Below are 27,779 nucleotides of genomic sequence, written 5' to 3'. Positions count from 1 at the left end.
TCTATACAAATTTTAAGATCAAAAAATAAAAATTATTAAAAATCATTTAAAAATTTAAGTTCAAAGTGAGTCTAGGCAACCTCATGTCCAAATTCATTCAAGAAGATTTTTTTAAATTATATATTCATTCAAGAAGATTTTTTTAAATTATATAAAGTTTTAAAAGTTACTTTTTAAAATATATATATGACATGTGTATTGATGTTTTAATTCTTATAGTACTTTTAGACTATATAAAAAAATATAAAATATATATAATTTTTTTGTAGTTTTATTAATTCTACTCATTGAATTTAAAAAATGAATATATCCCAATTATTTTCTGACATGTGTGGCACTAAATGTACTTGACCATAAGTAATAGAATTTAAAAAATAAATAAACTATTTCTACGAATATTTCATGTAATGTTTTTTATTTTACTTGAACAAAAATAACAATTTAGAAGAATTTTAAATTTACTAAATTTTAAAAGTCTTAAATATAAAGAAAAAAAATCAAATAATTTGAAGAATGAACAATTTAAAATTTATTATTTTAAAAATAATTTTTTTTATAATTTTAAAAATTATCTCGAATAAATCTGACACATAGTTGTCAAAATTCCAAAAAGATTCGGAAAATCATGTCGAAATTCATTCTAAAATTAAATTTTTGAATGATTTTTAATAAATTTTTTATTTTTAAATTTTATTTAACATTTTATAATTTTTAATAATTTTTTACAAATTTATAATATTTTAAAAGAAATAAAATATTTTTATAATTTAAAAAAAATTGATGTCCAAGTTGGGTACGGACATAACCTAAATGTTGATCAAAGAACCTAATTAATACAATTCGAAAATTTGAGGACTTTATTAAATTTATTTTTCACAAAAAAAATTAATTTTTTTTGTCAAAATTTGGAACTTTTTACATTGAAGCCTTAAAATAATTTAACCATATCTATAAAAAGATTATATAAGAAACAATGAGACTTAAATTGGAATAGCAAAGTTAAGATTTTGAGACTCGCAGTGCTAAGTTCAAGGTGCTTTATATATATATATATATATATATATATATAAAGTAATTTTTAATCCATTAAAAAAAAAACTTAACCAACACGATAAATGATTGAGCGATTAACTAGTACTAGCTTATATTGACATTGTCTTACCAATTCTGAATTTAAATTTTATATTTCTTAAGAAAATATAATCATTTGTTCATTCTTATGAAATTACAATCGTATAATTATATTCACATACGTATTCATGTACAACATAAATCATAAAAACCTTAAAAACAAATACATATCGAAGATTAGAGTTCATCGATTGTTCTATATATAACGTTTTGTAGAAAACTATTTAACAAATTGATTTATATATTTGTGCCGATAGATTTGATATTAATATACAAATTTAATTAGAACATCAATATCATCACAAAATGTTACTCCAAAATCAACAATAATATATATTTTTGATTGATATTACATCTAACATGCAATAAAGAAAAAAAAAGACTTACCCGAATAAAAATCTAATAGAAGATGTGACCCAAAATTTCAACCCCATCACAGTTTTACTAAATATATAGCAAGCAATTGTTTTGTGAAATTAGAGACCTAAAAAATGCAGTATAAAGAAGAAACAAATATACAGACAAAACACAACACAAACAATAATCCCTACCTAAAGCACATGTAACACAATATTTGAACTTACTGATCATTTCCAACACCAAGTATCCACTGTGCAAGATGTGTCAAATATGGTTCCGCTTGGGAGCTGCTGCTCAAAATTGGTCTCAGGGTCTGAAGCTCAGCATTGAATTCTCTCTCAAATTTACTGCAATGTATATTAGTTCAAGTTAGAGTGATGGGAGAAAGAGGTCATCATAGCCACCCATTCTCCACACTTACAGAATGGAATCAGTAACGGCTGAGTTTCTAGTCATGACTTTTAGCACTTGAGATGGATTCTTTGATTTCAATTTTCCTGAGCCAAACGAACCATCAGACTGCTCATCTAACTTGGGAATGTCAATAGACGACGAGATTAACCATTGTGTTGCTGCTGCATATTGTAGGCACAATGATTTCAACTTCTCCACTTTCTGCGACAGTAAAAACAAACAAACATGAATAATGAAAGTGAATTTCCCACAATCAAATCTTGTGTATTCAAGGGCTGTTTCAGACTTCATTTCCAAATACATCTTTTTTTTTCACTTCAAAAATTGAAATATGCTTCAGTCACCAGTTCTTATTAGATTCTAATAATATAACTCTAAAACACCATTTTAGTCTAACAAATAGCAACAGACTAGCATGTCCAATTTATTAAAAGCTGTCCCAAAAATACTGATAAATGAGAAGCAACAAACCTGTATCAGTTCAGGCAAAAGAAGTAAGCATTCTTTCAGACACTTATCAAGGAAAAAATCATGATGCTGGATGACCTGTTACAAATGGAAGGATGTTCAAATATAACTTGTGATGCACTAGTTTATCACCAAAAAAATTATATTTTATATTAAAACAGATATGCAGCATTTAGAAGTCTAATTAGGATAATACCTCGTCAATGCTTTTTGCAGTCTGGAGTCTACCATGCATCACATGCCAATTGGGTTCAAGAACCTGAAAAGAAGGATTTCAAGAATGTTACTTAAAAGCACCAAGCCAACTTTGAACATCTCAATGTAAGTTCATATTTTCTTCCTCAGCCTTTTTGGTGCCTTTCCTTGATAAAGCAAAGAGTCAAAACCCAAAGTCCATCTTGCTAGTGGCTTTGACTACCACAAATGCAGAGATTTCCCAAAGTAAAGAAATACTGAGGTTCAATTATGCCCAAAACTGAAATAAAGTGGAATGGAAGATAAAGAGTATGTAATATTCGTCTGACTTCATGAGCTGTTCCTTCTAGTGCTTACAAAAGTATTCAGAGCTGCTATGGTGCAAAGGATACAAAGAAACCTGCCTCAAATGTTAGATAATGCAGAAGACTGTTAATAAATCTCAGAATGCTACGACAGAGGAGAGATGATCTAGAGATGGCAGTTCCATGAGAATTAAGAGCACGAACTCCCTGCAAAATTTGTTGAAGTTATAGGATAGCATAGAGCAAACACATAGAAGGTCGCCAGATTACAACAATAAGTTCAAGTCCATACTTGATGCATTTGCCAAGCCCCACAGAGCTGGCGTTCCACATGCTTACAATGAAAAAGGAAGCGGAAAATCAACTGATATTTTGTTAAAGCTTTTCTTGATATAACAATTGACAGTGGCCACTGAATCTGAAAACACACAAAATATCATGAGCATAAAGATGAAAATACATGGTTGCACCGTGAAATGATGTAAAAGTGATGTCACCAATGGATTACAATATAAGGAGCTTCCACTCACAATAATCCATCAAGCAAGTATAAAGAAACAACTAGGGCAGAGCACAATCTAGTCAAAAACAAAGAAACCTATGTATTACGTACTATCATTTACTGTGTTTTCTGAAGTGTTTTATGTGAACCAGTTTATATTTATGATGCTACAAATTCAGTTCTTAGTTGCCCATTTAGGCAGGCCTCATCTGTTGCATGACTCTAGTGTTGGGGGAAATGAGGTGAGAATGAATTCCCAATACACTGAAGCCATTCACAGAACAGGCACTTAGACTGTTGTTTTCTATTTTAATTTAACTGTTTATATTTGACTTGAATTTGTTGCATGACTCTAGCGTTGGGAGAATGAGAAGAGAATGAATTCCAAAACACTGAAGCCATTCAGTGAACAGACACTTAGACTCTTGTTTTTATTTTAATTTAACTGTTTATATTTGACTTGAATTGAGGGCCCCTTTAATTTTTAATTATTTGATTTCTTTCTTCTTTTTTTTTTTTGCTTATTTGGTCAAAACCAAAGCAAACTAAATTACTTCAATTGGGTTTTCATTATAATATAGTTTGGTTTGGTTTCAAAAAAAAAAAAAGAGTTAGAAATCAATTTCTTGGTTTGTTTTTTATTTAACCAAAGTAAAAGTGCACACCCCGAGAAACTACCACGCAAATCATGTAATTCTTACGATTGACTATTATTTCACCTTGAAAACGAAGTTTAAACACAACCCAGAAAATATTGGAAGAACCAAATATAATTTTACTAAAACATTTTAACCTTAAAAGAAATCAAAACATTCAAGAGACACTAACAATGGCTATACTCCCTGTAAGTAGGTCCGTTTAATTAACTTGTAATTTGAAGACTCATGCAAGAACAGACATTGTACAGTAACTACAAAAAAAAAAAAAAAGCCCACCTTATAGCTCAAGGAAAATGTCTCAAGACCAGTAATGCTTATTGGTTCCTCTAGATCATTACTATGAGAAACAAAAAAAAAAAAAAAAGCCCACCTTATAGCTCAAGGAAAATGTCTCAAGACCAGTAATGCTTATTGGCTCCTCTAGATCATTACTATGAGAAACATTCTTGATGTCAAGATCCTTCAGTCTGCTCAATCCTTTGAGAACCGAAGCCCTCTCCTGAGAGTTAAAACATTAAATAATAATGCAATATAGATACAATCCAAGTTTTTCCCATACAAAGAAATGAGGAACAGAGGAACCACTTACCACACAACATGTTAAGTCCTCATGACAAGGATCTGCTGCAGCAGCCGTGGTACGCAAAGCTAGATCCAGCAGAGACTACATATTCAAGAACAAATGGATAAAGAGAAATAAATTCACATGTCAGATAGCTTGCCTTTTTAATAACATTTATTTTGCAGTTTCCTTTTTAAATTTTATTGAGTAGAGATGTAGAAGCCTTGTCATATGCACCTCACATGGTGAACAATCAAAGAAAAAGACGGGAAAGATGATAAAACCTGCAGTTTCTCTACAGATATCTCATCATGCTTTTTCAAGAGCTCCTCTCGAGCTATATCCATAAAATGAACCAAGAAATCACCCTGCAATTTGATAGCACCTGAATTAGAATGACTACATAAATCATTATGAAAACATATGTCTATCATACAACTATATACAATCACTCTCTAAATGTTGGACAGGAATAGGAATAGAATATTAATTTTATTCTAGATCCTATTATTCCAAAATGTAGTGCTGTGTTTGCATATGATCACTCCAAGACAGAACTCAAATTTAAAACTATTTTAATCTATAAAGCAAATTACCTTATTTGTCTAAAACATAGAAAGGATTTTCAAAATGCTCCAGTACTTTAAGCATGTATTTGGTAGCCAGAATCAGGCATTATCTGAGACTGCCTTCATCTTCCTTTTACCTCTCCCTACTCGGACTCCTGCCCTCTGTCAACTATTTCTATCCCTCACTCTATCAATCCCTCCCTATGATGCTAAGTCAATTTTCCAGTAAACCAACTATTTTCACAGCTGCCAATATGTTCTTCTCAGTTTTGCAAACATCTATGTGTTTTCTTGTTCTTATTATCATCTCAGTTTTGCGCATCTACAGGTTTTCCTTTTCTTATATCTTCTCAGTTTTGCAAACACATTGTCTCAGGCTCTTCTTGATAGGAATGATTGAGGGGGCTAAGAAAGGAAAATGTTACTCCCATGGTTAGGTAGCCATTTTTCTACTTTGTAGCTTTACATTGGATTAACAGTTTTTTCATCCGTATCCATTTCCATTATTCTTACCAAGCAAAGAGATAACAAAAGCTGAACCAAACTAGTTGTGTTTACAAGTGCTTAAAATGGTGTAGAAGAGAGGAAAATAGGCACTTACTAGAGTTTTAGCAACTTTGAGAACTTCTAAAGGACCCTCAGAGAGGAAATTAGGGTGCCTCTCAAAGCCCTTTGAGAGGAAAATAGGCACCCTAATTTCCTCTCTTCAACACCCTTAAAAGTTAAGGTCCAACAGCATACCCTATTATTAGGGTGCCTCTCAAAGCCCTTTACTTTAAGGGTCCTTTAGAAATTCTACAAGGTCAAACTTCCTAGAGTTTGGCAATCCCAATTAGTAGCTAGCTAGTGCAAAAGCAATTTGGTTGATCCCTTAGGAAGAAATATGGGAGTTACCCATTCTATAACTTAGAAAAAGTATCAATGCTCTAAATATTATTTTAGCATATGCCACCTCCTTGTCACACAAACTATTTCTTATTCTCTTTTCAGTTTTTTAGTATATTAAGATCATAATTTTCACCTAATATTTCCCAAAGTAGCTGTGGATACTTCAAGGAGTTTTCTATCCATCTATCTTTACAATTTGTTATGTCCCCTATTGAATTATCATCTTCAATTTATGCATTCTTCAGTATTTATACATTTATTTCATTTAGTGTCATTAAATTACTAATTTTAGGTAAAAGTTTTAGTTAAAAAACCAATCAATTTCAAAACTTATTTTGATAAATATCAAACATAGAGATAGAAAATACAATGGTCAATGATGAAAATGGAAAAGACGATCTAAGAAATATAAAAGGGTATAGATCCCTACAAATGCAAGTGCTTGGCTTCCGGGAAAATGCATTTAGGGCTTCACCAATTGTAGGTCCTCTCATTGAATGCACTCAACATGTTCTCATTTGAAAGATTCTTCTAAGAAGCCACTCAAGGACTGAAAAACTTTTAAATCCTTGAAATTTCTAGTTTCAATCCTTTATGCAGTTATCAGAACAACACTTACATTATTAAATTCTCCTCTTAGATCCATTTCTGGCCAAGAAATAAGACCAAAGCAATGATACTACTACTATTACCATGCACCAGAACAGTTAAAGCTTTGGTGCTTGAGTTTTACAAAGCTCAACTAAGTACTAATCATGTTAAATAGTTAGAACTTGAGAACTAGTCCCAAATGGTTACAATATGGTTTAAATATTGGCTAATAATCATATAAACCGAATCACAACTTAACCTAGTGTGACTATTGAATGCCAAGCATGCCCTGCATAAAGCTATTGAAAACTTGGCGCTCACATACACTCATCAAAAGTTGTGATCTACAAAAAGTGGTCCTTATCTATCTCAACCAGCATACTAGAAAAAACAATTACAAATTGTGTGCTTTCTGTTAGAGATAACTGGTAACCACATTCAAAACCATACTATACATAAATAAAGATTGATTTCCATCCCAAAGTATACAATATTTAACATATTTACCTGGTCAAGTAGAAGATAGTGCTTTATAGACCGCAACTTTCCTATTAAATCATACTGGAACATTAGACATGGAAGTCAAAATTAGATAAAGTTCTGGCAAATTCTCTTAATGGATGACCAAAAAAAAACACTTTAAAATTAACTTTTAAATTACTAAGTAGTAACAATTCATGCTCACCTTTTCCTTAATGAGACTTAAGAGCTCACCACTGGCAAATTCATAAGCAGCTTTTACACACTCAAGGTATTGATGGTTTGATCCAAAAGTCATTAATTTAGAATTTTCAGACACAGGGACCTAAAAATAATATCTAGGTAGAGGTATGTCACAAAGCAAAATGGACAAAGGAGGTTCTCATTTTTAAAGAATCAGACCTGAACATTGTACCCACATTCTCTCATGACATTCAGATATTTCCCAGTAGTCAATATTGTACCAGCAATATTTGCAAGGAAGCTAGGAATGTCCTTCTTGAGACTATAACGTTGCCTCCAATACTTAGCATCATAATCTTGAGTAAGGCTCTCCTACAAACCTAAAAATTATAAGTAAAGAAAGCACAAATTTGAAACACAAATATACGTGGATAGAAACAATATACCTTTTGAAGAGACTTGTTCTCAGCAATAAAAAATTCACCATATGGATCATCAATTACTCCTTCATAGATCCACCTATTTGTTGGAATTTCCTCATGATAATTAATTTAATTATAATGCTTCAAAAAACCCTACAACTCTTCAAAAGGTAAGAAACTGAGAAAATTTAATAGCATTTTCATGCTGAACACATTGTCGTTTATAAAATAGGGATAGGAATGGATTGAATTTTGGAGTAGCTATAGTATCCGATTTAATATTTTTCAGATTCAGGTAGTAATGTTTGGATATCCAATATCCAAATCCAATTTACTTTTGGTTTGGAGAGACTCGGGACATTATCCAAATTCATTTTTAGTTGATTGTTGTTTCTTTATCAATTTATGGTTGTTTTAGTTTCATAAATGGACTTTTATTATCTAAGGTTTTCTTTTGTTGTATTTAAAAGCTGTTACTTGTTAATAATTGTCAGATTTCAGTTTCCTAATTAAGGAATATTTGAGTGTATCAAATAGGATTCTGTAAATATTTTATCCCTAACTTTAAGGCTGTTTTTAGGTACAGCATCCCTAGAATTAGTATGTTTCTTAGTGTAAAGTTTCCTAAGTTAGGCTCACTATGTCTATAAATATTTATGTAATTTCTTGTGAAAAATTAATTGAAATAGCCTGTTTTTAACATGATATCAGAGCTTTTTTAGCCCGATTTCTGGGATTTTTTTTTCTTTGTCTGACGATTTTTTTCCTGATTCCAACCAGCCCTCAAGCCTGTAAAATTTGTTCAAACGAAACATGACTGAAACTGTCAAGATCAGTAACACTGGGGATGTCTCAGAAGTTTCTGTGAACAACTCAAACCTAACAAGTGAGTTTCAGAACATCCAAGTAGCCTACAGGCTAAATGGGAAAATTTACCTGAAGTGGTCTCAATTGATTCGTACGTTCTTGAAGGGAAGAGGAAAACTGAGTCACTTACTCGGAACTGGACCTAAAGAAGGAGATCCTAATTTTGATGCTTGGGATGAACAAGACTCTATGGTAATGTCTTGGTTATGGAACTCTATGATGCCATAAATCAGTGATACATGCATGTTTCTTAACACATCCAAAGAAATATGGGAAGCTGTGAAACAGACTTATTCTAAAGTTCGAGATGCTGCTCAAATCTATGAAATCAAGACTAAGAGAGATCCTAATTTTGATGCTTGGGATGAACAAGACTCTATGGTAATGTCTTGGTTATGGAACTCTATGATGCCATAAATCAGTGATACATGCATGTTTCTTAACACATCCAAAGAAATATGGGAAGCTGTGAAACAGACTTATTCTAAAGTCCGAGATGCTGCTCAAATCTATGAAAAAAAGACTAAGATTTCATCTACCAAGCAAGGAAGTCGATCAATCACGGAGTATTCCAATCTGTTGCAAAGTTTATGGCAAGAGATAGATCATTACCAGTGCATTCAGATGAAATGCAGTGAAGATGCAGCACTCCTGAAAAGGTTCGTTGAAAAGGATCGAATTTATGATTTTCTTGCTGAACTAAATGTTGAGTTTGATGCAGTAAGAGTTCAAGTACTTGGAAAAGAGGAACTACCATCACTAAATGAGACAATTGCAATTGTTCGTGCTGAGGAAGGAAGAAGAGGAGTTATGGTTGAGAACAGTCAAGTGGATAGTTCAGCCTTGGTTACAAAAGCTGTAAGTGAGAGGAGATTTGGCCTGAAGCAACCAAATAGTGAAGATAATAGACAAACAGAAGGTACAAAGCCTATTAACAGGGATTCCGTATGGTGAACCTACTGTAAAAAGGCCCGTCACACTAAAGAAAGATGTTGGAAACTCCATGGGAAGCCACAAACAACAAATAAAAATTTTTCAGAAAAAGGTGGACAACCAAAGGGACAAGGACGAGTATATACAGCAAGACAGCTGGATGGAAAGAATAATTCTTAGGAATCCTTCAACAGGTACTTGTAGTTTGGCTTTTTCAGGTATATCCTCTTCTCAAGATTCTAAAGTCTCAGATACAGTCACCAAAAATTCTTGAGTCATTGACTCAGGAGCTACAGACCACATGACCCACTCCTTTCATATACACCTTGCCCTAGTAGTAGAAAAATAACAGTAGCCGATGGTTCTGTGATCACAGTGGCTGGTCAGGGTTTTATTGTTATAAACAAAACCCTTACTCTTAAAAATGTCCTTCATGTTTCAAAACTATTTACCAATCTTTTATCCATTCAAAGAATTACCAAAGACTCTAACTGTAAAGTGGTTTTCTATCACAATCGATGTCTTTTTCAGGAACAGAATACGAGGAGGATGATTGGACATGCTAAGGAAGTAAATGGCCTATACTATCTTGAAGAATCCAGTGGAGAAGTTAGTGCTCTGAATTCCTCACCTTCATCTTTCATATCCGAATCTATTAAAACCAATCAAGACCAAATTTGGCTCTATCACCTTCGCCTTGGTCATCCATCGTTTAGAGTCCTTAAAATTATGTTTCTTTCATTGTTCAAAGGATTGGCTGTTGAAAATTTTCATTGTGATATCTATGAACTTGCAAAACATAAACGTACCTCTTTTCCAGTAAGCAATAAAAGAACCTTCACTCCTTTTACTCTTATTCATAGTGATGTTTGGGGGTCATCCACTATTTCAAATATTTCTGGGGCTCGGTGCTTTGTATCCTTTATTGATGATTGTACTCGTGTGTCTTAGATATTTCTTTTAAAACAAAAATCTGATGTAATGTCTATCTTTCCAACCTTTTACAACATGATCAAAACACAATTTGGAGCTGAAATAAAAAGGTTTAGGTCAAACAATGCCAAGGATTATTTCAATCAATTTCTCAACATATTTCCAGGAAAGAGGAATTATACATGAGTCATCTTGTGTTAGTACACCTCAACAAAATGGTGTTGCCGAAAGAAATAATGGTCACATTTTAGCTATTACAAGAGCCCTTTTGTTCCAAAAAAATGTCCGTAAACAATATTGGGGGGAGGCTGTTTTAACTGCTACTCATTTGATAAATAGATCGCCTACAAAAGTCCTTAAATCTCAAAGTCCTATGCAAGTTCTAGCAAAATTCTTTCCTGATTTCAATACTTCAAGTAACCTTACTCCCAAAATATTTGGCTGTGTTGCTTTTGTACATATTCATTCTCAAAATAGAGGAAAATTTGATCCACAAGCTATCAAGTGTGTCTTTCTTGGTTATTCTTCCACTCAAAAGGGGTACAAATGCTATCATCCAGCCACAAAAAAAATTTTTGTAACAGCAGATGTTACTTTTGCAGAACAAGAGAATTTCTTTACTCGTCCTTATCTTCAGGGGGAGATCTTATTCACAGAAGATAAAGACAAAGAATTCTTTCTTCTTGACATTCCAGCTCCTGTCCAGCAACAAAACACCCACATTCCAGCTCCTGTCCAGCAGCAAAACACTCACATTCCAGCTCCTGTCCAGCAACCAAACACTCCCACTCAGTTCTTGCCTATTAACCAACCTGCCCGACTTGAAACAATGGCCCCTATACAACCTGAAACAGAGCCTAATACACCCAAATCACCAAGAGGAATTCAGGACACTACTCGTCCTTTACTGGTTTACTCAAGGAAGAAGGCACCGGTGCAAGTTCAATCATCTTCTTCTCCTATACGACCTGAGGTAATTCTGAACCTACATTGAATTCTAATACTGCAAATTTAGATGATTTTCCTATTGCTATTAGAAAGGGGACTAGAACCTATACAAAACATCCCTTGTACCTATTCATGTCTTACAAAAACTTGTCCCATAACCACAAAACCTTTCTTACCAGCCTAAATTCTATCTCCATTCCCAAAACTGTATCCGAGGCGTTAGAAGATGAGAATTGGAAAAATGCCATGAAAGTTGAAATGGAAGCTCTTGAAAAAAATAAGACATGGGACTTATTGCAATTACCGAGAGGAAAGAAACCAGTGGGATGTCGCTGGGTGTACACAGTGAAATATAAGTCAGATGGTTCTTTGGAGAGGTACAAAGCAAGATTGGTTGCTAAAGGGTACACTCAAATGTATGGAATAGACTACCTTGAGACATTTGCCCCTGTAGCAAAGATGAACACTGTAAGAGTGCTGTTGTCACTAGCTGCCAACCGAGGCTAGAAATTACAGCAATTTGACATCAAAAATGCCTTTTTACACGGTGATCTTGAGGAGGAAGTCTATATGGATGTTCCTCCAGGATTCCGTCCAAATACAGGACAGGTAGTTTGCAAACTAAAAAAGGCTTTGTACGGACTAAAACAGTCCCCGAGGGCTTGGTTTGGAAGATTTACCAAAGTAATGCTCAAGTTGGGGTATAAACAGAGTCAAGGAAATCACACTCTATTTGTAAAACACTCATCTTCAGGGGGAGTGACTGCTTTATTAGTCTATATTGATGACATTATAGTGACTGGTGATGATCTAGAAGGAATGGAGAATTTAAAGAAATGCCTAGTAAAAGAATTTGAAGTCAAAGAGCTCGGTAAGTTAAAATATTTCCTTGGTATTGAAGTGGCACACTCTCGGGAAGGAATATTTATATCTCAGCAAAAATACATAGTTGATTTGTTGACAGAGACGGGCAAGTTGGGCTGTAAACCAGCAGAGACACCCATAGAGGTGAACCACAGACTAGGAAATACACTAGAAGATGCAGCAGTTGATAAAAGGTCATATCAAAGACTTGTGGGGAAGCTCATTTACTTGTCTCATACCAGACCAGATATTGCCTATGCAGTAGGTGTTGCAAGTCAGTTTATGCACAATCCCAAAGAATCACATCTGAAAGCCGTATATCAGATTCTACATACTTAAAGGGCACACCAGGCAAAGGAATCCTATTTAAAAAGGGACAGAATTTAACCCTTGAAGCCTATACTGATGCAGATTATGCAGGATCTATGGTTGATAGAAGATCAACCTCGGGCTATTGTACTTTCCTAGGAGGCAACCTTGTGACTTGGAGGAGTAAAAAACAAAATGTTGTGGCTAGATCTAGTGCAGAAGCTGAATTTAGGGCGATGGCTCTTGGAGTTTGTGAGTTGTTATGGCTAAAAATTATTTTGGAAGATTTGAAGATCAAGTGGGAATGTCCAATAAAGTTGTATTGCGATAATAAGTCTGCTATCAATATTGCACATAATCCAGTTCAACATGATCGAACAAAGCACGTTGAGGTTGACAGACATTTTATAAAGGAAAAACTGGACAGTGGCTTAATTTGCACTCCATTTGTGTCCATTGATGGTCAACTAGCAGACATACTTACCAAAGGATTGTCTGGGAAGTTGTTTCAGAGATTAGTAAGCAAGCTGAGAATGGATGATATCCACTTTCCAGCTTGAGGGGGAGTGTCAGATTTCAGTTTCCTAATTAAGGAATATTTGGGTGTATCAAATAGGATTCTGTAAATATTTTATCCCTAACTTTAAGGCTGTTTTTAAGTACAGCATCCCTAGAATTAGTATGTTTCCTAGTGTAAAGTTTCCTAAGTTAGGCTCACTATGTCTATAAATATTTATGTAATTTCTTGTGAAAAATTAATTGAAATAGCCTGTTTTTAACAATAATGTGTAAACTAAAACTTTAATTTAATTACCGATTGATTTTATATCTTTATTTTGACAAAAGAAATTGATTTAAATAACCAAGTATTTTCTTCTTTGATTTTATATCTTTGTTATGAAAAAAGAAACAGATGTAAGCAACCGACTATTTTAACAGATTCAAGCCTTTAACAGATGGTTCTATCTATTTCATATTAGGATTTGGATAACAAATATTCACATTTAATTAGACAATAAAAGAATTCAAATATTATGAAAATTAATCAATTCAGATATGGAAATTTAAAAAGTGCCAGTGCCATCCCTACTTTAAAGTCATAATCAGACTTCACAAGTAGAAAAGAACACTAAACATTTTTTTTATTTACTAGGTCACAAGAAGAGCTTCCTAAATACCTTGTCTAGGAACTATAAGCAACTTCTTCACTCAAAAACAATTAAAAAAGCCAAAATATTTAAGCAAAAAAATGTGTAAGCCACTGACTATAGGCCTTCATGATAAGTAAAACTGAATTCAATTTCTAGGCATTTAAATCTAAAAGGGCTAGATGCAAATTATAGAGAGCTGCTTCAGGATCAAGCTACAAAATAAATTGTAAAGGCATAAGCATTGAACGTCATTCCATATATGAAATTTCTCCATTTAGAATAGAGTCCCGTTTCAAAAACAAGACACTTATCAATATATTATTTTTAGAATGTTCACAAATTTATTGTACAAATTCGAATTTTGATGTTATCAATAACCTGCACTTCTCCTGTAAAAAATGAAACATGGTCTTCTTGCAACCATGGTATCTTTCTGAGAATTACAAGAAAACGCAATCTGCTCAGTGAACTAATACTTATCATCTCAAATGACATGGGGACTTTTCCATTACTAGCCATAGGATGTTTTACCATAATTCTAACTCATTTATATATCAAGGGTGTAAATATCACATAACATGGATGGTAATAAAGGAAGCTACCTACTATTACATTCAAACATGCATGACCAGACTAAAAAAAAGCAACTCTCTCATTTCATGTAAGGACCAGATGTGGGTTTGGGAAAACACTACTGTCCTGCTTAGCCAAGCCTTCAACCAACACAACCCCTAACATAAACCCCGAAACTAATCAGATACCCATATTTAACTAAATCCGTTCAATTATTTCATTCAAACAAGCCAAGATAGTCAGACCTGATACATACATATTCAAGGTTTGTTAATGGCCAAACCTATGTTAGGAAAGGCCATTAATTTTGATTCTCCAGTTAAAGCCTAAGTTGCACTTTTATTTCTTTCCTTAGGTTTCTTGATTATACTTTTATTTAAGTTGATTTATTTTCCTTCTAAGAATAGGCTTCCTCTTTATGTAATAAAACTAGTCCTTATTTAAAGGGACGTATGAAATAATAAAATCCAAAGAAGAAAACCTATAAAAAACCCTAAAGAGATTTGGCTTTCTCTCTCAAACGAGCAATAAGGTTTCAATCTCCCTTTGATGTGTTGAACTATCAATCACAATATGTCATTACATGAATCGAGATAAAGTGAAGACAATTGACTTCGACTTCCCCGTCAGTCGCCCTGTGACTCAGTCCTGTTCTCGTGTTCATAACAACTCTATATATAGTAGTGAAATAATTGATGACCATTCCATATCAGTTGATGATTCGTGGGAAAAAAAAATTCTTGGAAACACATTTTCCAACTCTCCACCAATAATATACTTTTTAGAGTGGGGGAAACAGATACACATAACAAGATAAAGTTAAAACTCCTGAAGCATAACAGACTTTCAAGCATAGTAACAACAAAAATCAGATATACTGCAGTTATTACAGGGAACGGGGTACCTTTCCAATATGCTAAGGTATGCATTGCTAGCAGAATGAGTCATTTTCTCAAGCAATGACCTCACTGCACTATCACCAGCCATAGCCTTAGCCCGAAATCGAATAAGCAAATAGGACAAAGCAAACAAATATCATTTTCTTAAGTTCTAATGCAATAATAAATAACTGAAATAACTATATTTTCCTGCATCAGTCAACTAAGATAACATCTCACCTGGCTCTGCAACAAATTAAGCACAGCAGAACCTGCATAATTATTAGCTGAAACCTTCCTTATCACAGTGGACAATGCTTGCATGGAGCCCATCATGGGCTGCGAACAATGGATGAAAAGCATACTTAGTGAAACACTCTAAAAACAAAAGGATTAAGAATAGAGCCAAACCTGACAATAAAACCACAATCCTTGAATAGAAAGTCTTCTAAGTCGAAATTGGTGTTCAAGTTGTGCAACCATGGCCTGATAATCCTGATCAAGAAAGTTGACATATGGAGAGGAAAACATTATGCAGAATGTCAAAACAGTTATCATGAAACTATTTAACAGCAAATCATACAAAATATGAAGGGAGTTGTTTCAATTGACAACAAGTCATAAAATATGGCAAAGGGGGTTGGAATTAATTTGTAACCCTATTTGAACCCCCAAAACCCTATTTTCTCAATGGCCTAAAAACCTGATAGATTACGCTTTTTCAAACTATAAAATAAAATGCCTATCATTTATCTATTGTGGACATCTATATCAAAATAAACTAGCAAGCATGCATCATGAATACAATCACAACTTGGTATATATTCATTTGCTTGACAAAGAAACAACAAACTATAGGAAATGACAACCTACATGTGCAAATTAGACAATAATAGCCATTACTATAAAAAATAATGTTTACAAGGATGGTAAAAGAACAGATAGCCTAACCACTTCTTGAATAGAAAGAAATAGTATATTATCTAATGAAAAGCATTGTAGCCTAAAGAACCTACCAAAAGGAATGCCCTCAGTGCAGCAGCAAAGGCATGATTGACAAGCCCATGCTTGAACTGAGATCTGGACTCTACAAACTCATCAATCAGGAGATAGCTCTCACACAAAGGAAATATCCGTTTTGCTAATTCCTGCAATGGTTTCTCAATCAGTTAAAGCATTGTGCAAATGCAAGTGAGAAAATCACACATGATACATTTGCAACACCATCTCATCAATTATTAACATAGACAAAAATGACCAAAAATGGCCTCCATCATGCTCCAAGACTAAAATGGTCCATGGAAGTAATTTATCGATACTCAAGGGAATTATTTTTACTTCCAGGAATATAGTCTTTTATCTTCAGCAATCTGGATTTAGAGCAAGTGTGCTTCTAGAGTCCCTAAAGAAACCATGCTCAAGCAGTCTGCTAATAGAGGTCCTTTACTTTATGGAATCAAACCCAAAGCTAAACTGCATATCCCTTTCATGGTTAACGAAGAATAACAAAAAGGTATTTATAGTAGCACAGCAGTGCATCAAGTTTTTTCAATCACCATAACAGTAAAATTCCAGAGTAAAAGCAATTCAGCCACAAAGGATAGCTGAACACTTGTTTGTGCCAACAGAAGAAAATTTCTAACCTGAAGTGCTAAATCCATAGATGCATCAACCTGGAAACTGACGACATCAGCCTTTCCATGCACTCTTTTGATTGAAATGTATCGTCCTTCAATTCCAACCAACGCAAACAGGAGATCATCAATGAGAATAAGTTCCTACAAACCAAATTAAAAAAATTAATACCTAAACTAATTGTGAGATCTTCACAGGTTACAACCAATTAAACAGTTGCAGTACAAACCAGGCAAAGTAGAACGTAGATTACTGCACATAATGAAGAAAATGCCTCGGTATGCAGATACGTGTATGCTGTTATAAAAATTTTATGCATAAATGAAAAGGAAAATCAGCTCACATGTTGCATTTTTCTCCCAAAAATGTGCAGCCCCAAAATCTCATAGAGTTCATAATTTTCAACCAACACCATGCAAACTAGAAATAAAAACAGTTTAGGTAAATGATCAACTTGTATGAAAGTGGCAAAACAAGAGAGATGCACTGAATTAAAGACTACACTTCAACTCATTAGTAGTAAGTACCAAAAATTAAAATCCCACAGCTAGACATATAAGATAAAGTAACAGAAAATTGGATAATTCAGTTGTTGGCCAAAAACAATCAGGTTGTCTAAATTTTCAGAAATGAAACTACAACTGTGAGTTCCAGCAAAAGCCAATCATACCAACATTCTTCGTTACCAGGACTCGGCAATTTGGGGTGCAATACCGTGTCGACACGATCCGACACGGGATACGGGTCAGATCCGGCAAAAACCAGCGGTCACGGAGTTGGGTGAGAACTGAGATAAGAAGAGAAGAAAAAAAAACTGATTTGCAGAGACGACAGAGAGAAGCGGGACGATTGTAGGAGGACGATAATAGGAAAAAGAGAAGACTTTTCAAATAAATGAACAAAAAATTAGGGTGTAAATGTGTAATTAGAGAAGAGAGAATAATATTTAAATTAAAAGGGTAAACTACATCATTGCTCCTGTCACTAAAGCTTTCGAAAATATTTCCTTTTTGTTGGTATAATAGTAATTTTAATCAGCAATTTTTATATATTCTGTTAACTTAGTCTTGATTTTATATAAAAGTTATTAGGAGATAAAGTGTAAATTTGCCACCATATTATTGGTGAATATAATTACCATTAATCTTGATTTTAATTAAATTTTGATTTTTGATAATTTGAAAGTATAATTTGACAACAAAATATTATTTAATATATTTTATTTTAATAGTTAATAAAATTAAATTTACAAATTATTAAACAATAATAAATTAATATGAAATTTTTATTTAATCAAAGAAATACTTGGAGTATAGTAAACTCTCTAAATTTTTAAGAGGTTTGTCTAAAAGATTGACTGTATAACTAGGAAGACATTTCAAATACCATACATGATACATGAGTTACTGGACATGCCATCCTTATGTATCTCATTTGATATCTTTGTATCCAAAAATTAACAAATTTAACTCTGCATTGTTCACAAAATTTAAGGTCCTCCTTTTAATTTCTAATTACTCAATAATTTCTACAAGCGCAAATTTCACTTTTTATTGGTCCAAAAATTCTTTCACAAAATAATCCATCCTTTTTTGATTTATTAGTTTTGTAATGAAAAATAAAAAATAATAAAAGATTAAGTTTACTCTTTTATAAAAATAATTTTTTTATAAATTCTTGATACTATATTAATTTATTTATTTTAATTATTAAATTATTATTAAATTTGTCTTTAAAATATCTTTAAATTAAAACAGAAATCAATTTTGATTGGCCAAATTCAATCAAACAAAAGTAAAGTAGAAAATTTCAAGATAAAGTAAAAATATAGTGGTAAGTATAACGACAAATATCAATAAAAATAAAGTATAGTAGCAAATTTCAAGTTTAATCTAAAGTATAACGATGGATTTACACAATTATCTAATTAGTAATATCTTCAAATCAAGTTTTATTTGTTTGACTAATATTACTGAAGCTTGTGAAATCGACTCTATTGTGGTTTTTTTAGCAAAAAAATACAATATATACCACAATTTTCTTTTTCAAACTCAATTTGTATAAGTTATTTTTCAGAACTCAAATTGTAAATATATATATTGTAATTTTTTCTTTTCTAATAATGAAAAAGTTATGTCAAGAGGTAAAAAAAATAGAGATCCAATAAAATTGCTTAATATTTTTTTTTTAAGAATGAGAGTGGAATATTTTTATACAGATAATACGGAGAGAAATTTTGGAAGGTTCAAAAACAATTTTTCCTCATTTTCTCTCACTTTATCTATTTTATAGATTTTTATCTATTTTTATTTTAATTTAAATTTTCAAAATTTTATATTTAAAAACTATTTCTATCGTTTTATACATAATCATGGTCAATTTGGTAAAAGTTATAAAAATTGTTATTACATCAACTAAAAAAGTGCTTAATAGTCGAGTGACCAAAAAACAATTTCAAGAACTTTAGTGATCAAATTGTAACTTTTTTAATTAAATAACTAAAATAAAAATTTACACATAATTTAGTGACTAAATGTAGTTTACTGAAATTTAAAATTCAATGCCTTATACTTTTTGTTAGTAATTTTACAATTTTGATCCTTGCTCTTTAAACTTAGTTAAACAATTAAAAATATTTTAAAAATTAAATGTTTTAAAAGATTGTGAAAATTTAAAAACTTTAAAATAAAAAATAAATTTAAAAGCAATTTAAAAAATATGATAAATATAAAATAAAAAAATTTAAAGAAAAATGTCTTCTTACTCCATTAATAGTAATAAGGTCTCTCCAAGATTTGAATTATTTATTTACATTGTTGGGGATCGATCGATTAAACAACGAACAAGTAAAAATAACGAAAGAAATTGAGAAATTGAACACATAAATTTAACGTGGAAAAACTCATCCAAAGAGGATAAAAAACCACGAGCAAAGATAATATTACTATAATGGAAAAAGAAAGAAAAGTACAAACGATGGATATAAAAACTAAACCCCGAAAACAAAGAACCCTCAAAATGTAAACACGAAATTCTCTAAATGTGTTATGAGTTTTAATCTCTAATGGGTGTATTTTCTAATGTTGTAAAAGAGCCTATTTATAGGCTAAATTCATAGGTCAAATAATAATAAAATAATCTAGACTAATTAGAGTTCGATTGAAACAAATAAACAGAGTTTAACTAGAAGATTATTTCTTAAATTTTACTCAAATAGGAGTCATACTTACCAAATCTCCACCTTGACTCATATTTCCATGATGTCATCTCTACCAAAGCTCGTCACGAGCCTATCTTGAACTATGTAGGGAATTAATTGAGTCGAATATGTGCTTAGAAACTAGAAGACTTCTAGCCTTCAACTTGTACATTGTCAAATCAAAACTAATCTGAGTCTTATTTTCACAAACACAGTGCCCTAACTTTTCAAAACCTACATCCAAAAGAGAACCCCTCTTCAATGGAACGATCATGCATTTTTCCCTCCTATGACCAAGTTGTCTTCGATCCAAACGAGTTGACTTCGACTCCGTAACGTACGAGGGACGTGTAATTTCACCGGTCACTGTAGAACCTTCCAGAATATAAAGACTGTCGATCATTTTACCTTTTAACAAAATGAGAGCTCCACGAGATACCTTAATTTCGCTCGACTTGATGTTGATTTTGCATCCTTTCAAGTCTAAAATACTCAAGGAGATGAGATTCTTTCGTAAATTAGGTACATATCTGACATCTGAGAGTGTCCTAATCGTCCCATCGTGTATCCTAATTTTAACAATACCAATACCAATTACCTTACTGGATACGTCATTTCCCATGCGCACAACTCCACTGAGGGATTTAAATTGCGGTAGCGGCCACGTTTTGGGTCGCATTGCGTTTATTGTAGTTGCGGACATAACGGATGCTATTGCAGTCACTGCGGGTATCTCGATCATGAATTTTTTTTAAATTCGCACAACTTATTGTAAAACATAATAATTATAATTATAATTATAAAAAGTCACTTTTAATGATTTTTAGAGTGTTTTCTAACACATATGAACTTTTATTAATATGATATGAGAACACAACTTTTATAATCATTAATTATTCTTATATTTATTTACGAATTTTCTAAGAATGTTATATTAACTAATAACAAAGTAAAAAAAAAGGAAATATTAAACATTTATCATATTTAATAAGTTTGAAAGTTTTTATAGATAAAATAATTGAAAATTCATACTTGAGAGATATCTTCAATATTTCTTGACAGCTTTGAAGATGGTGAAGATATAAACATTCTATGCTGCAAAAGGAAAAAAAGGAATAGATAAATGTTTAGATTCTCATTAATTATTCCTATTTCCTACCACTTATTCTCATTCTCATTCTACTTTCATATATAGTTTAACATGTTTCGATTCTTAATTGTCTTTTCATAAAATATACTCTATTCATTTATCTAAAGATATATTTTAAACGTTTTAATATCATCAAAATTAAGAACATTAACAAAATTTTTCTTTAAAAAAAACATACCTTACAAATAATGGTAGTGGTACGATTTAGTTTTCACAAATTAATGGAATGACGAGGAAGATCAGATCCTTCACCTTCATTTTGAGAGCTTTCTTAACTTGATTCTCTTGGCCTTTATCCAAAAATATATCCAAAAAAAGTAAAATTTCACCTTGGTTTTCATATAATTGATATGGAGGATATATTTGAGGAGGAGGATACATGAGAGGTGGAGGTGGGTGATACATTGGTGGTAGAGGATGTATTTAAGGCTGGTATAGCACACCATAATTAGGAAATGGTGGATAATAACCATATGGTTGTGGATAACCATGTGAATGTTGAAAATATGAAGGTTGTTCTAGTGGATAAAAACCTTGAGTGCTAGTAGATGAATCACTATACCAAGGTTACTAGAACTCAATCTCCTACTAGATGAAGAGCCTATAGAAGTATGCTTTTTGCCTTTTCCTTTTGATGGAGCTCTAGGTCCACTTATATCTCTCCTAGGTTCAGGAAACATATTTCCATCAAACTTTGATCTATCACGGAAATGTCCACTAGTAGTACCAACCCCATATTCTCCTCCATACTGACTAGAAGACCTAATTTCACCTCTATCAACACTATATCCATCATCCTCATCAATTGGACTTAAATCACCACCATCGGGTCTATTGCCACTCTGACTTGGCGTTGAACTAGAACTTGAATGAGACAATTTTTGTTGTTGAGATTGATTAACATCCATTTCATCATCAGAGGTATCCATAGGCAACACACCAGCATTTTCACCATCTAATAATGGATTCTCTTTCTCATGAAGCCATTCTGATAGTGGATCAACATTTTCAAAGATATGATCAAGGTTGATAGGATTAAAACTAACGTTTATATCATCAGTGCTCATTCTTTTTGATGCCTTATCTGAAGCCTCATATTATAATAGGTAAACACTAGTTTCTTAAGTTTTTTATACTTTAACCTATTTCTTGCCTTGGTGTGAATATAACTAAATGTACTCCAATTTCGTTCGCAATTTGATGCTGAAGTTGTTTGACTAAGCACTTTAATTGTTAATTTTTGTAATTCGAGAACACATGTGCCGTACATTATCTACCACTCAGCTACATAATATTATTTAAATTTTAAAATAACTTCAAAATATACAATATAATTAAATAATATAAATTAAATTAAATAATTTAATTAACTGTTTACCCGGATTCATTTGCTTCCAAGCTCTTTGTGCTTGTGGAGTACCGAATGTCTCATGTTTATCTCTAAATAGTAACAACTGCATAAATAAAAGATAGAGTAAAAATATAAAAAAAATAATTCTACTTCAAATTATGTAACTAAGTTACAAATAATAGTACTTGAATCTAACCTGATTAACCATTTTGACTTGAGTGTCAAGAGAAGGTTCTAATCTTTCAATTATTGATCGTGTACCTTCTAATGTTTCTGTTAGTACATTCTCAGAATGCTCCACCCCAAATTGAAATTGAGGATTGAGAAAATAACCTAAGTATAATTTATAAGAATATCATCAAATAATAATAATCTAAAGATTAAAATAATAAAATACAAAAATATTTCTTAATTATATGAAACATTTTATTTTACCAGCTGAATGCAAGTCGGAATGCATAAAATTCCATCTATTGTCAATAATCTTTTCATACTCGGTGAAATATCTACAATCTTATTGAATTGCTCGTTTAGATTTATCAACAGCCTCATAAATAAAGCTCATTGTTGGTTTTTCATCGCTATCCACAAGTCTAAATACTTTTACTAGGGGCTCGTAAACTTTTATGAGGCCATTTTCCAAAAATCTTTTCCCCAAACAATTTTTTTGTTCCCCAAACAATTTTTTTGGCTTCATAAGCAGGCCCTTGACTTTTGCTGTCCTCATTTTAATTCTTTAAATTCCTATATATTTATAAGAAAAAATTTAAAATAATATAATCTAAATTATTTGGAATTAATAAAATCATTAAAGGTTGCTATATTTAAGTAATTATATTAACTAATTATAAAATACTAACCTTTGAATTAAACATTTCTCTCAGACCTTGTTTTTATTTTGTTATCTCTTCAAGTTGAATGAAATGAGTTGCAAATCGAGTAAGAACGGGTCGAAGTATTTGTTTCCCTTGTGTATACTTCTTCATCAAATCAACAGTCCAAATGTGATTGTATACAAAACAAGTCATTTTCTTTGCCTCATCTAACACTTTTGCTACACTAGGCTTTTTCCCAATATCTTCAAGGCATAAATCTAAACAATGAGCTACACATGAGGTCTAATATAGATGTTTTCTTTTCAACATTAATTTTTTTTCAGCAGCTTTCATTGCTGCCTCATTATTAGTCACTATTTGGACAGTGTAATTTTCTCCAATTTCTTTTACAATTGAATCTAACAAACTGTAGTAGAATTCAGCATCTCTATTACGAACACTTAAGACATCTATCGATTTCCAAAAAATGATTCCTTTACTGCAATAAATAAGGAAATTAATGATGTGCATTTGATTCAAACTGTTGGTCCAACCATCACACATTAGAGTTGCACCCAATTCTTTCCAATGAGTCTTTAGTCATTTACCCAATCACGAACTCGTTGATACTTTGACTCCAAATACACATTCGAAACCTCATAAGGTGTTGTGAGCTTTACACCTTGTCCAACTTCTGTTGACACTTGAATTAAGTTATACAACCATGGAGAGCTTGCTAATTGAAAAGGAAGTCTTTTATATATTAAAAATTTAGATACTGCTTCACCTATCTTCCTTCGAAAACTCTTTAAAAAAGAGTCAGTGACCTTTGGTTGCTTTGAACTTTTGTTTCTAGTCAATTCAGGTATAACTCCCTTTAAGGTAAACTCAGACTCGCTTGAGATGGATTTACTTGTTCTTTCTCTATGATATTCTCTAGCTGATCCATGAGAAGATCGCCCTTCTTCATACATGTTATTCCAACCACCAGTACGTCGTCTGAATTCTTCCCTTCTATACCACTCATGTTGTGATTGGATACTTTCTCGAGTTTCTTGCCTTATAGCAAAAACCTCATCAATAAATTCCTTGTGTTCATCCTCATCTTCTCTTAATTGAGATAAAAATTCATCTTTTCTCCTCTTTTTGTTTATTTTCTTTGTGTTGCTTTCTTTTAGTATATTCATCATACTTTCTCTAATGATACCTGTTAATTAAAAAAAACAATTCACACTTTATATTATTATCAATTATATATAATCTTTATTGATAAATTTACAATAACATTTAAAAATAATAATAAAGTATCACATACCAGTAACATTAGGGCATGGTGCAACATTACCGATTTTATGAGCAATGTGCTCTTTAAATCGTGCTATTCCTCCTTTCACAACTTTACCACAAAGTTTACATACGATATTTGCTTTCGCATTTGGCACTGGAGTTCCAAAGTGCCAACCTATATCATTACTTGGTGCACCCTCCAATCATTTAGTCAGGAACTCTTCACGTGGTGACATGCTTTATTTTTATTTATATATAAGAAACATAAAATTATATTTAGAAATATAAGCAACTCATTACTTATATTATCAACAATATAATACAAAAAGAAGTAAACATCATTAACATGGAAAATTTAAATTTATTGCATAATCCATACATAATTTATTTTTTTTAAAACAACAATACACCATAACCCGTTATTACTTGGTTCCAAAGTTTTTGGTATAAATAGTTTGTTTTGTTCTATCTTAATAAAATTTAAATTCAAATTGGATCAAATTTAAAAATTCAAGTTTTTCATATTACGCAAACTAAAATCAATAGAGATTTATCTAATGTTGAATTGAAGTCATCTATCGGATTTGAAAAAGAAAAACACAATGAATTAAATTTTCTTGATTTTTTACCTTTTATAATACAAATCATAAGTGATGGAGGTTGTAATTTTTTTATTAATTTTGTGTGTAACCCTAAACAAATCTTGAATAATAAAAGTTATGAAATTTTAAAATAATAATAATAAATAATAAATAATTATCATTATAAATTATAATTACAATATTAATTAAAAAATAACATATAAAGTAAAATTATAAATCTGATAACGTTGAAGCCTTCATATTAAAAAATATTCAAAGTAATTTTCATTTTCAGTAAAATCTCTCCAAACAATTCTAATTTATTAATCTATAATTTTTTAGTGATTGTTTTTTTTTGAAATAAAAATGTAAATGCACTTATTCAGTTCGGTCGCTAACCCCAACCTCAACCGCGTAACTACGAGTGTTTTCTTTCGTTTTCCAATTCAAATAAAATCCTTGGAAATTTGAGTTAAAGCTTGGCTTAAATTCGTTACATACATATCTGCATGCATTGTAATTAAACATAGAAAGGCGGCACCAAATGCATAAATCAGCATGCATGGAACCAAGGAACAACCATTAATAAAGTATTATTATTATTAAAAATAATATCCATAACGAACTTAGACATATGATTGCCAATGCTTAAATAAACTTAAACAACCATTTATCTAAGTTGATTTTAGAGTTATTTTTTGTTTTCTACATGACTTTTAAGACAAGTTTGAGCAAACACTTTAAACCAAATATATACACATATACATGTAGAATCTCTTGAGCATATACTAGAGATATTAAAAAATACAATTTATTTGTCTTTAATTATTCAAGAAAGAAGTCAATTGAGTCTAAGCTCAATTGGTATGAATATTATTGTCAGTGCAAAAGTATATAAGTTTAAATGTGCTGAAATGCATTATTCTCGTATTTAAAAGTCGAGAAAAACTATAGATAATTCTAAATATTCTCTTAACAATAACAATATAATAAAAAAAGAATTATTCAAAAAAGTTGTTCATATTCCTTCTCATCTAATTTGAAATGTACCTTTGTCATGTTGCATATGATTTAAGTATACGTATATGCAACATACATGTATTAAAGAAATTATTATTAAATTAATCAGAATATATAGATTATCACGTTTTTTTCTCTTCTTCTCGAATTAAGTTAACTACACCTTGATTAGCCCAACCCTCTATGTATTAATTAATACACCTAATTAATTAAAAGCATCCCTAGATTCCTAATTAAAGTATAATGGTAAATTGTCTGGTCATTAAAATCCTAAATATATTCTTCAAAAAGAAAAATAAAATCCTATATATATAACAAATTAACATTGCAATTCATGGATAATTAAACTCAATTTCAATGAAAAATAAAATAAATTTTTAAAAAATAACATAGTTGAACTGAACTGAATGGATAAGGATATGGCTGAAGATAAAAACTTGAAACAAAAGTATAATGTAAAGTCTCATTAATTTTATTTTTAAAAAAATTCATGACATCAACTAATATATTAATTAAATAATAGAGTTTGAAGAAACTTGAAATTATAAATAAAGATATGGTCAAAACAGCTGAGATCTTTCCCATGTAAACAAACCCTATTTTTTATTCAAACACCCATGGGTAGCTCTTTTTCCCCTTTTATGGTCCTTTCCTTTTGGTTTTGAAAAACCCCTATTCTTATATTCTTTTCTTAATTTTCTTTTCACAATTGGATGTTATAGTTATTGATTTTTCTATGTTCTTTCTTCAATATTTTTGTAGGAACCGTATTTTATTCTGCATTTTAAACGTCTGTAAAGAAGCATTTGGTCGTCTCCTCAAAGTTGTTGGTATAGATGTTGTGGAGATGGCTCTTTGGGCTAAGGTGAGTGGCCATACTTTAAACATGCTTTCACTCACATACATGCTTTAAACCCCAACCAGAGATTTAAATAGCGAAACCTCTTTGTTCTTAGATCCCTAGTCTAAAGAACATATTTGGCATTTGCACTGCAGAATGCAGATTCAAAACATGCAAGCAAGAATCAAGATAAAATTTCAGGTACTTACTTGGATTTTGTTTGATAAATTCCTTTGATCCAGTGTTATGATAAATTCCTCCGATCTGTGTTGTGATTTTGTTTGCCATTTGGTTTTTGGAGTTTACAGTCTAAACTCTAAACCGAAATATGATTGCTTTTGATTGTTTTTTTCTGTTTATTTGGACTTTTTTTTTACTTTTTTTGATTGAAAACTCTTTGATTTTGCAAGTAGAGGAATATATTCCCTTTTATTTTATTGTGTTTCTATTGATTTTTGTTTAAAGGAGATGGATTTTTTTATTTATTTACTGTAACAAAAAATAACGGGAATAGTAGCCCGTTATTGCTGTAATTGGCTGTTACCCATTAAATTGCGGCCGCGATCCACCGCTATCAGTGTGACTCCGCTTCACACCGCTATTTTCAGCAATAGCGGTTTCGAACGGTGCCGCTACTGCTATATAACAGCCGCTATTCTGATATCAGACCTCTATTTAAATCCTTGACTCCACTTTCAACTGAACTGTATGTGGA

General features: G+C 31.7%; 1 protein-coding gene across 5 annotated transcripts; it reads right to left on the bottom strand.

The window, feature by feature from the left end:
* Window positions 1-1,440: 1,440 nt before the first annotated feature.
* LOC107917978 (gamma-tubulin complex component 2) lies at window positions 1,441-17,734 on the bottom strand. Of its 5 annotated transcripts, none has more exons than XM_041074245.1 (20): window positions 17,491-17,717; window positions 17,164-17,240; window positions 16,829-16,963; window positions 16,202-16,333; window positions 15,597-15,680; window positions 15,426-15,524; window positions 15,212-15,303; window positions 7,754-7,826; window positions 7,527-7,679; window positions 7,330-7,449; window positions 7,152-7,205; window positions 4,881-4,964; window positions 4,624-4,698; window positions 4,405-4,533; window positions 3,166-3,291; window positions 2,973-3,080; window positions 2,570-2,632; window positions 2,377-2,451; window positions 1,913-2,106; window positions 1,441-1,838 (listed from the first exon to the last, which is right to left on the bottom strand). In XM_041074245.1, the coding sequence occupies exons 2-20, from the start codon at window positions 17,233-17,235 to the stop codon at window positions 1,712-1,714; spliced, it is 1,995 nt and encodes a 664-aa protein (XP_040930179.1). In that variant the 5' UTR covers window positions 17,236-17,240; window positions 17,491-17,717; the 3' UTR covers window positions 1,441-1,711. The 5 variants fall into 5 exon arrangements, with proteins under 5 accessions (XP_040930179.1, XP_040930180.1, XP_016702929.2 ...); XM_041074246.1 differs by having other exon boundaries at window positions 15,212-15,297; XM_016847440.2 differs by lacking the exon at window positions 17,164-17,240 and having other exon boundaries at window positions 17,491-17,734.
* Between the last annotated feature and the right edge of the window lie 10,045 nt (window positions 17,735-27,779).

Source organism: Gossypium hirsutum, chromosome A01 (genome assembly GCF_007990345.1).
Source record: "Gossypium hirsutum isolate 1008001.06 chromosome A01, Gossypium_hirsutum_v2.1, whole genome shotgun sequence".
Classification (NCBI taxonomy): Eukaryota; Viridiplantae; Streptophyta; class Magnoliopsida; order Malvales; family Malvaceae; genus Gossypium; species Gossypium hirsutum.
This window is presented reverse-complemented; position numbering and strand designations above follow the sequence as displayed.

Excerpts from the sequence above, each read along its gene's own strand:
- LOC107917978 (XM_041074245.1), bottom strand. The coding sequence starts at position 17,235 with ATGGTGTTGGTTGAAAATTATGAACTCTATGAGATTTTGGGGCTGCAC. Across the intron at positions 16,964-17,163 it reads TTGGGAGAAAAATGCAACAT|GAACTTATTCTCATTGATGA; the intron begins GTGAGCTGATTT and ends TTTGGTTTGTAG. Across the intron at positions 4,699-4,880 it reads TATCTGTAGAGAAACTGCAG|TCTCTGCTGGATCTAGCTTT; the intron begins GTTTTATCATCT and ends TTGAATATGTAG.